The sequence below is a fragment of the Mytilus edulis genome, chromosome 7 (assembly GCF_963676685.1).
Source record: "Mytilus edulis chromosome 7, xbMytEdul2.2, whole genome shotgun sequence".
Classification (NCBI taxonomy): Eukaryota; Metazoa; Mollusca; class Bivalvia; order Mytilida; family Mytilidae; genus Mytilus; species Mytilus edulis.
The window spans coordinates 21,190,105-21,204,686 of record NC_092350.1 but is presented as its reverse complement, the minus strand read 5'-3'; the positions used below and the strand labels follow the sequence as shown (position 1 = coordinate 21,204,686).

At 33.8% G+C, this 14,582-nt stretch overlaps 1 protein-coding gene across 2 annotated transcripts; it reads left to right on the top strand.

Moving 5' to 3' along the window:
• Positions 1 to 4,502: 4,502 nt before the first annotated feature.
• On the top strand, positions 4,503 to 12,328 carry LOC139481015 (prestin-like). 2 transcript variants are annotated; one of them, XM_071264039.1, is made up of 2 exons: positions 4,503 to 4,659; positions 8,657 to 12,328. In XM_071264039.1, exons 1-2 carry the CDS (start codon positions 4,657 to 4,659, stop codon positions 11,183 to 11,185), a joined length of 2,532 nt encoding a protein of 843 aa, XP_071120140.1. In that variant the 5' UTR covers positions 4,503 to 4,656; the 3' UTR covers positions 11,186 to 12,328. The 2 variants fall into 2 exon arrangements, with proteins under 2 accessions (XP_071120140.1, XP_071120141.1); XM_071264040.1 differs by lacking the exon at positions 4,503 to 4,659 and adding an exon at positions 7,686 to 7,844.
• Positions 12,329 to 14,582: the final 2,254 nt, after the last annotated feature.

The following is a 14,582-nucleotide window of genomic DNA, read 5'->3' as shown; positions in this document are numbered from 1 at the left end:
ACTTTGCAGGTTATCTTCATTCTACAATATCATTGGTCAACGAAAAGGTCAATTAAGGTTAGTTCCTGTCTGACTTTTTAATGGAAATATTGCAGCGTTTAATAATGTGAACGTATTGAACTTCTACATGTACAAACTTATTCAACACAGCACAACTGTCTAGTGTTCAATCTTTTTATGGTTTTTGCTCGCGAAATTATCAGATTATTATTATAACAATCATTGTTCTATTACAAACAAACTGTGTAATATGTATATTATTCATTCAATCTTTACACAAAAAAAAAGAATTTCTGTGATTAAAAAAAATATATACACCTGACGAAGAGGTGACAGGGAACACAGAACTAAGAAAATACTAGAATAAATTAAGGAGAAGCATAAAATAGTCAGAATCGGATTCATGAAGAATGGATACGGATATTTCTATAACATGTCTATTAGTTACTGTATACTAATGAAAAACTCGATGAACAAAAGGACGGTACCTAGCTTTTAAACACACAGGAAATCACTACGAGCGGTTAACGACGAACAAATGACCGTTACAGATAACTATATAGATAAAGGAAGATGTGGTATGAGTGACAATGAGACAATTCTCCATCAAAGTCACACGGAGCCTTGACTAACACCGAACAGCAAGCTACAATGTATAAAGTTTGGATTAGTTTTCCTTTGAAATTTATCACTGGATTATAAATCAGTGCTATAATTTCTTTTGAAGTAATTTTGATGCGATACTGCAAAAAGATAAATGTATTTTTATGAATTTTTGCAGCGAAGGAAATCTTGAACAAAATTATATGATAAAATTTTCCCTTCCGCATTTTCAGTGAAATGTTAAAAGTTTTAAGTACAACATGAAGCCTTGATGCTGGGGATTGTATTCAAATGGTCCTGGTATGCAACAGTTGTAAGGGAAGTGTTCTTGCTTCCTTTTTTTTACAATCCATTTTTTTTATAACATCTGTATCAATTTATTATCTTGCTTAACAATTACTATAAGTAGTATATAAATATAAAAATAAGTTATGAAGACACGCTATAGGAGACATTTATACCTAAACGAAAAAAGAAAAAAGCGTTACTGTGCGAGACGAGTCCTACAATAAATCACATAGCTGTCAAATCGAAATTCATTACAGCAAATGAACTCTTCTGTTTTAAGTGTTAAAAAGATGTCATTGCGGACGTCTTTTTCTCCTTGAAACTTCTTTTTTTGCATATGATTAATTAATCTTAAACGAGTCATGAACTTTGGAATAAGTTATTTTATTTTTGGGTTGTTGCATGCAAACACATTGTTTTCTTATATTTTTCCATCTGTCTCTTTTAGAATTATCTTCTGTTACTACAGTAGTAAACCTCGTGATAAAACGATAACGAGATATGGTATGATTACCAGTGAGATCCTGTCCATCAGCTATCAAAGGAAGTGTGTAAACTCATCTATAAGTTCTTCAATAATGAACAAAAACCTTGTAGAAAACTGTTAATCGATTGATTAGTGTAAAATGCCATTTTCAGTACTATTGTCCTACTTTGTGGTGGTCAGTTTTTATTGGCGGAGGAAGCCGGAGTGCCTGGCAAGAACCCCCGACTTTCGGTAAAAAAAAATGACAATCCTAATCAATTTAGATTGGAGTCGAGCTAGTAAGCTGTTAAAAGGCCCCGAAATATTAAAATGTAAAATTATTCAATCGCAGAAATAAACAGTCTGATCTATGCCAAAACAACAAACAAATATGACAAACAGCAACCAATAGGTTACTGTAATAACCCGGTTATTTAAAAAAATGTAATGCGTTGATGTGTTTAATGTGTATTTAGCTTTAGAAATTGAAGCTGCAGTAATTGATCAACATACACGTGAATGTTGTATCAGTTACGTAAGATAGAAACCATCAATCTGAATTATTTAACTTTTTCATTTCCAATAACTTATCATAAAATTGAGAATGGAAATGGGGAATGTGTCAAAGAGACAACAATCCGACCATAGAAAAAACAACAGCAGAAGGTCACTAACAGGTCTTCAATGTAGCGAGACATTCCCGCACCCGGAGGCGTCCTTCAGCTGCCCCCTAAACAAATATATACTAGTTCAGTGATAATGAACGCCATACTAATTTCCGAATTGTACACAAGAAACTAAAATTAAAAAGAATACAAGACTAACAAAGGCCAGAGGCTCCTGACTTGGGACAGGCGCAAAAATGCGGCGGGGTTAAACATGTTTATGAAATCTAAACCCTCCCCCTATACCTCTAGCCAATGTAGAAAAGTAAATGCATAACAATACGCACATTTAAAATTCAATTCAAGAGAAGTCCGAGTCTGATGTCAGAAGATGTAACCAAAGAAAATAAACAAAATGACAATAATAAATAAATAACAACAGACATAGGATTATGTGTTAATGACCAATCTTTTGAAGCCTATATATATAGTTTACGTATTCTGGAAACTCTTTGTTGATACAACGGTATACAGAAACACACAGACATACATTATAATAGTATGATGCATATGTTATATGCAGTATTCCCCTTTATGTTTTAATTCCGCTTAAACGTGTAATCCAACCAGGTAAACTGTTGTACTGTTACACATTTGTCATTTCGCACCTTTTATAGCTAACTATGTGGTATAGGTTACTAATATGCTTACTGTTAAAGGCCTTGTGGTGATCTATAGTTGTTAACTTCTATGTCTTTAAGTCTCTGGTGTAGAGTTGTCTCATTGGCAACAATACCACATCTCATCTTTATATAAAGCTGTTTATAAAATAATTTATTCAAGTAATAAATAATTTACAACTCATGAACCGTTTTCGTTGCTTCGGATTTCAACGAACCAGTATAATCTTGAAACAAACAATAATTCTTCAATAAAATCAAGGATTTATGAAATAATAAATATTTATGAAATCACAAGCAAAATATGCTAAATAATACCCCTCTGGACTTCAAGCTAAGTACAACAAGGTTGTAATGAACAAAAAGGTTAGATATGCGCAAGTACAAATAATCTATTTTACACAAAATTGTGTACTCCGTCTTGATCTGTCCACCTTAGGTAATAAAACATCGATCAATGGGTAGTAAATCACACTAGACACTGTCTGCCTACTGAATATTGGAGCAAATTGTCTAAATAAAGAATGTGTGTGTGCTAAAAATATAACGTATGTCTTTAAATATCTACATATATAAATGTACGCTTTGCGCATACCTAATTACTTTTTTTTATATATATTTGCTTCCTAATTTGACGAATGTTTCACAACGCCTTTATGTTTATAGCTTGAAATAGTATTTCTTTTAGACGTGTAATCATAATTCAACATTTTTTTTACACATGTATAATCGGACTGGAAATTGACATAGCAGAATAAATACTGAAGACAAATATATCTTCATTGCAATTACTTTCAAAAACATCTATCTTGCCTTTAACTGTTAAACAGCAAAACCAAATAGAACATATCCAATGTGGCTTCATTGTTTTTCCATAAATAAGTTGACTGAGTCTATAACATTAGAGTTAGAAAACCAATTGCAATTTTTCCCATTTTTTAAATCATAATGAAACCGCCAATTTTCCGGTAATTCATATAACACCAGGGCCGTTTTCAAAAAGTCACTTAAATGCAAAGTCTCACAGCCCGATGTATTTACTTTAATGTTCTAAATTAGTATGACTTATTTCTAACTAGATGCTTTGTCCTTCGCATACACATTAGCCAAGTTAACTTTGGTGTCCTTCAATTTTCACCAAAAACAGGCGAAATTTGCAATTTTATGTCTCGAAATGATTTCAACAGCATCATATCGTGTTAATTAGCATTTTTATTTCATGAAACATTTTTTAAGTTGATGGTATATAATGTATACTCTATTTAAATTCCAGTAGGATTATGAACCAGTGAGTGATACAATTACAGCGAAATTTGTCCTACTTCTTAAATTTATAGCAAAGTATATAGATATAAAAAGATCTGGTGTGAGACAACTATCCATCCAGTCACAATTTGTGAAAGTAAACCATTATAGGTCAAAGTAAGGTCTGCAACCCGGAGCCTTGGCTCACGCCGAGCAGCAAGCTATAGAGGGCACCAAAAAAGACTAGTGTAAAACCATTCAAACGGGAAAACCATATGTAACTCTCATATTTTATCCGAACACTCTAAGACAACGACCCTTCATTTTTAGCCTGTTGTTTGGGCATTTATCTTATAAAATTACATTGTTTGATCCTAAACTTGACCAGAGGTTGAGAAAATAATTGTTTTAATTAAAAATCAATAGAATAAACATTGTTTTGTTTTAACATTGTTTGTATATTATAAAAGTTGGTCAAATAAATGGGCTGTGATAAATTTGTTCAAATACAATAACCAATCAAATATAGACAGGTTTCTATAAATAAAATTTTTACACGAACACATTGCAACTATTTTCTATTTATAAATCTGGGTGAACAGTGTTTATAGAGGATTAACAATTCGTGTCTACTGGAGCTTGAATCTTATATAGACTAAGAAATGTAATGATTTTTCACATCATTTTGAAATTGAGATTTTAATGTATCATACTACACAAACAGTACTGACGGAAGAGACCTATCTAGATTTTTTATATAAATCGATTCATGGTATGTACTAGTACATGTTATATCAATTTAACAAGTTTAGGGGTTTTTGGGTATTATTCAATACCGTCTTTGATTATACTTTCTGTCTTTTTAATGAAGTGTTTTCTTAGACTATGTAAGAATTGCTGGATTTCGGACTTGATCTCGTTTCCCTTGATGTTATTTCAGAACTATAGTCTGATCAGCTCCCGAGTTTCAGGAGTTGCTGAAACTTCCCCTAGAAAATAATGGATTCTTTGTGAATTACGTTCCCATTCCTGCTTGTGAGGGTTTGCACACCGAAAAACATGCATGACGTTTCTATTGCTATTTTTCCTACCTTTGATTATTTTAAAGTGGTCCTTGTTCTCATGTACATTACAAAACTGCAACCGTTCACAGTGAGTTCATAAGTCTGAACAAATATATAGAAGACGGTACGTTTTTTTCTTATTTATCAGGTTGTGAACAATCCCTCAAATGAGGGACAACCCTTCAAAGTAACGACTATCCATTTTATTGGGGGTTGAATTTCAAGTTATAAAAAAATATTTATGTTTGAAAAAACTTTAAGTACAAATCGGCACATACATACATTATTTGCAGTAACTTTCCCCAAAGAACAATACGTGAACCTGATATGTTATCAACAAAACATGTCTATGAATTTTGGGAAAATTTCTTTGACTTCTTTGATTTAAGAAAAAAAGGATCCATCTTTTACAAAAAAAATCCAAATATAATGAAATTTATCTTTTTTTAAGAGAAAAAGACGAAAATTATCTTTTTTTCTTTTCTCCAACAGCAAATTGACCCCTTTTCTCAGGGTCAGTCCTTTGGGGGAGGGGGTCCCAACCTGGTTATAGTTATGTAACATAAAAAACTAAAACCTTATTCAGAACGCTTTTTTAATTATTTAATTTTAAACAATAACAATTATTATAGTAAACAAGTTCTTACCTCAACACGATAGACTGACAGATTGATTGTTTGTTGTTAAATGTGCAGTGGCAAATCGTTCATGCATTTTTAGTGATGAGAACAAATCTTAATAGTGGCGATCCGGGATAAAGGTCTGAAAATTTTTACAGCCACTAGCAAATGATGGTATTTTGATAGGGACAGGGATAAGGATAGCTAACTTTAAATGGCGGATAAACACTCCTGTGTCATTTGGTTTCTTGTGGAGAATTGTCACATTGGCAGTTATGCCACATGTTCTTTTTATGTCTCATTTATGGGCATTATGTTTTCTGGTCCAGGTCTTTGTGTCTGTTCGTTTGTTCGTCCGTCTGTCCCGCTTCAGGTTAAAGTTTTTGGTCAAGGTGGTTTTGATGAAATTGAAGTCCAATCAACTTGAAACTTATTACACATGTTCTTTATGAACCAATGGTCTTTCTAATTTTAATGCCAAATTAAGAGTTTTCACCCCATTTTCACGGTCCACTGAACAGAGAAAATAATAGTGCGGATGGGGCATCCGTGTACTAGAAACACATTCTTGTTTATATTCGTTTAAGACGAAATGGTTTTTATTCATAAATTTAAAAGCAATAATTCCAAAAAAAAAACGTATAAAAAGATGGTCCAAACGAAAGCTTCAGGGCCAATCCCTATCTTAATATCATACCATGAGACATTTATATAGTAAAAAAATGTACCTCAAGTTTATCCAGGGTTAAAGGTTTTTCAGCGTCAATAGATATGGGAAGATGTGGTATGAGTGCCAATTAGACAACTCTCCATCCAAGTAACAATTTATAAAAGTAAACCATTACAGGTCAAGGTACGGCCTTCAACGCGGAGCCTTGGCTCACACCGAACAGCAAGCTATATAAAGGGCCCCAAATATAACTAATGTAAACCCATTCAAACGGGAAAACCAACGGTCTAATCTAAATAAATTAATTTTGCAGCTTTTTGTTATGATTTTAAATATTATCATAGGCGGATCAACCCCCCCCCCCTTTCTTATTGCAAAAAATTTGGTTGATATATAGGGAATCACTAAATCATGACTGGAGCCTCCATCTGTCAGTCAGCGGCCCCCATCCACCTCCTCCCTTATAAAAAGTTCTGGACCCGCCACTGATTATTATAAATAGAGATTAACTACAAACACCAATAATGTTCAACTAAGTACGATCTACACTCAGACTACAAATAAGTCAAATGAACAAAACTGTCAATTGACCTTGACGAGTTATTGCCCTTTATGGTCAATTTTTTGTAATCCCTACTGGGTCAAGTAGAATTAAATAAAACGACAATTGTAAATAGGGTACATGCTTTCCAAAACAACAGAAGACAACAGTAGATACCGATTAGCGACACATGCTGTCGAGAGCCTTTATTTTATGGTTCTCTTCGGTCTTTTTTTGTCAATATATTATTCTCTAAAAATATGCTTCAGTAGTTGTGTCTACTTTAATACCTTCCTAATAATGATAGATCAAATAGTTGACAACCTTGTCGTAGCGAAGGACACATAGCTATATACTGTCTCAGAATACTTGTATGACATTTAACTAATTCGATTCATACATATATATGTTAATATTTACCGTAATTTAATACGAACTTAAATTAGAACAATGATTTATTTTCATTAACATTTATTTCGTTTTATCTAAAGTCTACTCATAGCCAATCCTGCAATGTATGTTTACAAGGACAATATTGTCAGTCACCTGAAACACAAAATTATCGTGAAAAAGATAATGTTACACCCACATTTGTAATAATTTTAAATAATGTAAGTCTTTTTGTATAAGGAAACGTTTTTTTTCCCAGACAAATGTTTTCTAGAAAATATTTAAAAATAAAAATATTAATGTTTTTTGTATAAACATTTATCATACACCGTATTTCCTGTCCAAACCGTGTAACTTCAGATATACAATAATCTAGGTAATTTGCATAAACATACATTTATTTCATTTTCTTAATTTATCCATAAGTGTGGATGACAGGTCTTGCAGGGGGCGTGGTCTTGACGCCTCGATATAAAAAATGACATCTATTGTCACATAAAACAGTCAAGTCCATGTCCATGGTTGTTAATTAATGATATTCAAAGTTGTCATCATTGGATTTATATCGCTGTGAACAATCTTAGGAAGATTATTTAGCTTTGTTAGTCTTGCGATAGAGATTGCATTTTTGTTTTTATGGTACTGTGTTAAAAACTAAATTAACACCTCTTGGTAAGTCAAAACCTTGATTATTTAATTATTTACAAATAACAGTATATTTATTTGATTTCTCAAATGTCTTTAGAAACAAATTACACTGGTGATTCATCACCTCTCGGTGTATTCATTTAAAACAAATGTTTTACACCACACAATTAATAAAAATCCTTGTTTAAAATTATTAGGGAGCAAAAAAGTAGTTGAGTTTCTAGGAAATTTGTATCTCATTCTCTCAATATTCAACCACGGAGAAAAAGGTAAGACAAGACAAGAAAAATATGATATGAATCAGGTATATACATGTTATATCTAATATGAATGTATGTATACATGCACTTTCTATTTTCATACCTGTAATCACGTGTAAGGTTAAAGTAAAAACTATTTCTAAATAGTAAGAGTTTAAAGCTACTTGATAATTTGCCAATTTCGAATATTTTCGTAAGGCGATAGAATATTTAATGATTTAAACTGATCAAGATGTATGTTCTAAAGCAAAACAGGCTCATGAGTTTAGAAGGAATGTTTTCCGAGCGCTTTAATACAAGTCAAGAAGTTTAAATTCGTTTGTATTGCTTCATTTTAAAAAAATGTCAAAAGTTGAAAGATATTAACCCAATGACCGAAAAATTATCGTCGCGTATGAATAACTTGACAGGCATTTTTGTTTTACGTGAAAAATGTATATTGCTGAAAATGACATATAATTTTAATGATATGCATAAAAGGTATACAATGTTAAACAGTTTTATAGAGTTAATTCTTTTAGCGTTCTATCTTTTTGTATGAAACACAGATACTTACCACACAATACTTCTTTTCAGGTGTCTGAAAGTCCGAGTATGAGTCGATCTATGTCAGTGGTGGATGGAATGGCGGTGGCGCCGGGAGGAGGAGTTGGTCCCACTAAAGGGAGACGATTCTCAGCCCCATCTGGGGCATTTGGAGAAGAAAGTACAATTTTTGTGAAAAGACAACCCTTTACGCAAGTTGCATTTGATGAAATTCATCTAAAAGACGACATAGAAGAGGATCCTTCATTGGCTACTACATTGAAAAATAATTTATTTTGCTCGAAGAAAAGACTATGGAAAATTATTTCAACCTACCTACCTATTATCAAAGTCCTACGATACTATAACATCAAAGAGAGCATTGTTACTGACATTATGGCGGGAATTACAATCGGGATACTGCATATACCTCAGGCCTTGGCTTTTGGACTTTTAACGTCTGTCAAAGTTGAGAATGGCCTGTATACATCTGTCTGGCCAGTTTTGCTTTATGTTATCTTTGGAACGTCTGCTCACGTGTCAATGGGAACGAGTGCTGTTATTTGCATCGTTACTGCAAGTGTGGTCGATCGACAAGCTGAAAACTTTAAAGCAACGTTTGAATTTAATAATGCCACTACCAATTTTACGACCTGGGAGGACATACCGGAATTTATGGATTACAAGGAAAACATCTCGCTTTGTGTAGCCATGCTTAGTGGGCTTATCTTGTTGTTCATGGGCTTTCTAAGACTCGGATTTATAACTGCATACCTGTCCGAATCATTTTTCAACGCGTTTACGTCCGGTGCTGCTGTCCATATTGCAACCAGTCAGCTGCCTGCATTACTTGGTATCAATGTTAAGAGATTTGGTGGCGCTTTCAAAATCATATACACATACCAAGAAATATTTTCCAACATAACAAGCTTATCTTGGCAAACACCACTTGTGGCACTCGTCAGTATTGCGATTTTACTGTTTTTCAAGGAATTCATAAATGAAAAGTTCAAACACAAACTTCCGATTCCGATTCCTGTTGAACTTTTGGTTGTCATACTAGCAACAGCCATTTCCTATGGTGCAAATTTAGCTGAAGAAGTCGCCGTTGTTGGAGAAATACCCGGTACAATTCCACCCCCAGTCATACCGGATTTAACTGGATTTCAAGATTACTTTGTTGACTGTTTTGTTTTGGCTATATTGATTTTTGCAAACACAATTGCCATGGCAAAGATTTGTGCCAAGAAGCACAACTATGAAATCGACGACAGCCAGGAGTTGATCGCTTATGGCATGTGTAACTTTGCCAGCTCCTTTTTGAAATGTTTTCCATCAGCTGTTGCCCCACCAAGGTCCATGATCGCTTCAAATATGGGTACCAAATCAACTTTAGCTGGTATATTTGTAACAATCCTTATGCTTCTTGTCATCATGGCTATGAGTGTATTGTTCGAACCTCTACCAAAAGCCGCCCTTGCAGCTATTATTGTTGTCGCACTAAAGGGACTCTTTATCCAGATGGCTGACTGCAGAAAATTTTGGAGAATCAATAAATTTGATTTTGTTATTTGGTTTTTCACTATTGTCAGTGTTGTATTCCTTGACATCGACTTTGGACTTGGAATCGGCGTCATCGTTTCATTGATAACAGTCGTATTCCAAACCCAGTTCTCACGTGGTTTCCGTGTTGGCAGAACAATGAAAGAGAGCGCTTTTGTCGAACACAAGAGGTACAAGGATTCCATCGAATCAAATGGCGTTAAGATATTCAGATTTCAGTCCAATTTGTATTTCGCAAATGCCGAAATATTTAGAAACAACTTATATAAAGCGACCGTAAACCCAAGAAAGCTACTTAAATTTTTGAAAAAGCAAGAAAAGAACCAGGAACGCGAAGAAAAACGTATGAAAAAACTTGGAATTGAACCCCCAAAGAAAGACTTGAATGCATTATCTGAAGTTTCGATTATTCCTATCACAGGTGATGGTCGCAAGATGTCCAAAACATCTGAAACAGGCGTTGCAACTAACGGCAATGTGAAAAAGAGCAACTCCCAGTTGGCGCTAGTGACGGTAGACAACCCTGCCTTTGCTATGGATGAAGTAAACTTGCAAAACAACGGAGTTCAAAAACCTTATGGTGGGTTAAAAAGACCACTAAGCATAGCTTCTAACTTAACAAGTATTTGTGATGATGACGACGAAGTCGACCCAGAAGATGGAGAAGAATTTGTAACAGACGACAAAATTAGACGTATGCGCAGAACACATCATATCATCATAGACTGTTCAACGGTTAACTATATGGATAGTTCAGGAGCAAATGTTTTAGGACACATTTCCTCCGAATATGAGCATGTGAACATTAAACTTTTCCTGGCCGGTGTTGCAGCCAGTGTTCGGGATACTATGGAACATGCTGGAACATATGAAAAAATACCCCAACATCATATTTTCCTGGAGCTGCACGACGCCATAGCAGTAGCCAGAAGCAAAGCTGTTGTTCCATTACAGCCGTTTTTGGAAGACTTCACGTACGACGAAGCAGCAGAAGAATCGTATGTTACCAATATGTAAATCCAACTTTGTTTCATTGAAGAAAAAAATCACAATTTACCATATTTACACAGAAACACTCATTATCATGGTACAACATTGTAACATTAACATTGTATGTGAACAATTAACAGTATTAACGAGTATTATAATGCAAGGCAAAGTTTTCCTCCAGTATTACCATTGTAGATACAAGCATCCGAGGTCACACTTGATTATGTATACGGACTTTTAAAGATGTCAAGCAAATGAATCAATGCTTCAAACTCATTTATCATATCAACTGAATTGTTTATAGCTTTAGATATCATTCCGAACCTCACTTGTGTTTTTTTTTAACTCTTAAAAAAATCTATCTTTATCCGTTCATACGACGATTGTTTATAAGTTTCTAGTAACGACCCATTGCTCTGAATTATATGGTAATAATATCAGGAATATTTCACCATTAAATCCTCGTATTTTTTATAAGAAATGTAAGCATAACCCAAATAATGTTATAGTTTAAAACTTTTCACTAACTGTAAGATGATCACTGTGACCTACATTTTAATTAAAGCTTCAGCGACTTTGATAAAGTTTCTTAGAAATGATGACAAAATATCAATGAAATATTTCTACTAGTCCTTGACTATCGTACACATTTGATTCTTTATAACGAACATTTTGCACATTAGATGTTTCTCTCTTCTGTTTTAAGAATTGACATCATAGTATAACACAAAAAAAAACATTTAACTCATTCAGTGTAAATACACTTTCCCTTCTGTCTACGCATTCCCTTCTTTGGCAATCCAGAGGAGACCACTTTAATCGCTTTCTTTAATTGTCAGAACGCTTCATGGTGTTCTGCGGGTTGGAAACTGCATACCCCCCTTTTTACCCCGCTTTTCATATGGATGGGTCTGTGCCTGCTCTTCATTCAGCGTTGGAACAACTTTTATACGGATTCCCTTGCATTTAAATGTAAAACCAATACAAAATAAAAATAAAAAGTGTTTTGTCTTTTAATTTGTTGAGAAAGTAAAAATTATATTTATGAAAAATGTGCTATGTACGTTTCATTTGTATATAAATAGATATGTATATAAATATATTTTGTATAAAAGATGATTGTATTTTATTTTATGTACATTGATTTAAAAAAATATTTATTATAATTCAGCTATGTTTTTTGTTTCCATTTTCCCGTGTTGATAGTTATGTTGAAGCGCTCGCATTGAATCAGATAATTGATTTGTGTAATTCTGGTACATAAACAGCATAAAAATTATTGTGTTCTATTTGATGTTTTGATGTTCGATCATGCTTGTGTGTTTGTAGTTTCAGTGTACAGCAAGTATATCAAATTGTATAACAATTGTTTACAACTGAATGCGCCTTTTCATACCAGGGATTTACGTTTATGTCTTTCTTGTGAAAAATAATAAGTTAATTTGTTCCCGACTTATTCCAGTGCTGATGAATGACTCCAATACTTTGGAGATTTTTTAACGACATGAAGTCATTTACTATGTGGCTGTAAGTGTGGCATTCTCGAATGTGGATCGGTGTTTAACGTCCATTGGCAAATATTACATCCATATATCATAACTATACCATCTTAATTCTTTTCGGAATGATCCTGCTTAAAACTATACCAACACGATCATTAACCTGCAAAGTCCAAAGGTACACAATCCACAAAGTCGCACCGTCTAACTTGGACATATCATTCTGACATCGATTAGACCAGTTTTTGCTCTTGTTGTTTAATGCCACACGCCTAGATGAGATAATAAACTAATCCCGTAAACATGTTCATGGACTTTTAAAAAAAAAATCGGTTTTGGGAGTCACCGAGTGTCTGTTTAAATCTTAGTTGTTTTTTCCTTTTTGAAAATATCAATCTTTGTTGTAGAACTTTGGTATTGTTTGTCTCCGTGTTCTTGTCGAATTGAAGCTTGAAGCTTATCTGCTGATGGAAATTGTATTTATGCGTACTGTTTTGATAGAAACTTGTGAAATATACATCTTTTCATTACTATTCACAGACAGTTTAAACGGTCTTTATTATTCTTTGCAACATGTAATTAGGTGCACTTCTTATTTCTAAGACAAATCGAATTCAGTTTTGTCTCTCTTTCGAAGTAGCCGAAATATAGGGGTGCTGTGATGATGGCATCATTAATGTTAGTTTGTGATTAGGTCAGTTTCAGAGGAACAACTAATTGTTTGTATGCAGTTTTAAAGGTTTTGGTACATTTTGGCTCTTCCATCCTCGGTCATAGTTCATTGACTTTCAAACGTTTGCCTATTAGATGTGGTATTATTGCCAACGAGACACTTTTTCACCAGAAACCAAATGACGTAAAGTTTATAAATTAAAGGTTACAGTATGACCATCAATAATAAACAAAACCTGTACCAAAAACCAAATTATAAAGTTCAAACGAGTCTGGTGTATGTAAAAACAATAATAAGAAAATACAGAAATGATTACAACATCAAATGACAACCAATGAATTTCCGGCTTCAGACACGCATCAATGTGGATAAGTTAAACATGTTTGCTGGCGCTCAATCCTCTCTAACCTCCGGCATGAGAAGATGAGAACGAATTCAAAACAGCAAGCCAACGGCATGAGTTATGCCGTTATAACAAACAAGACGCAATAAGACGGGACAGCAACAAAAAACAACCACTGAATGATGGACTCTTAAACATATTAGTGAGCTGTCAACCATCCCCTAACCTGGGACAGTGGTGTTAAAGCAAAACATAAGAATGGAGTTTTACAAGGCTTGACCAGAGCAGAACTAAAAACAACAACAAACCTAATATAAATACATATTTTTGAATTTTAGTTCTTTTGTATATTTTGGAGTTTAATGTGACGTTGATTTTCATTAAACTAGTACACAATTTATTTAGGGGTCATCTCCGGTCCGGGATTTTCTCGCTGCGTAGAAGACCTATTCGTGGGCTAACGCTGTTGTCTGCTCTTTGGTCGGATTGTTGTCTTTTTGACATATTCCCCATTTCCATTCTCATTTTTAATAAGAACACAAAGTACCTATCCGAAAGATATTGCAGTTTTTGCAGCCATTTCAAGTAAACGAAAAATCGTGTTATCTCGAAGAAAAAAATCAATCAGTACCCATTGAAGGGATTTAGTATAAAGGCGCCATAAACCATCTCAGAAAATTGCGCAATGCTGAAATATAACTTCTAGTATCGACAGTATATAGGACCAACAATGATCATAACTGTTTAGTCATACATAATTAGTAATACATGAAAAGGCAGTGATTGGACAAAGGAACACTAACTACTGTTCAACATATAAAGATTAAGAATTAAAAAACGAAAATCGTCCCTTTTGTGTACATTGTTAGTATAGACTTTAGTGTTAAGAGAAAGACCCTAGTCGTTCCT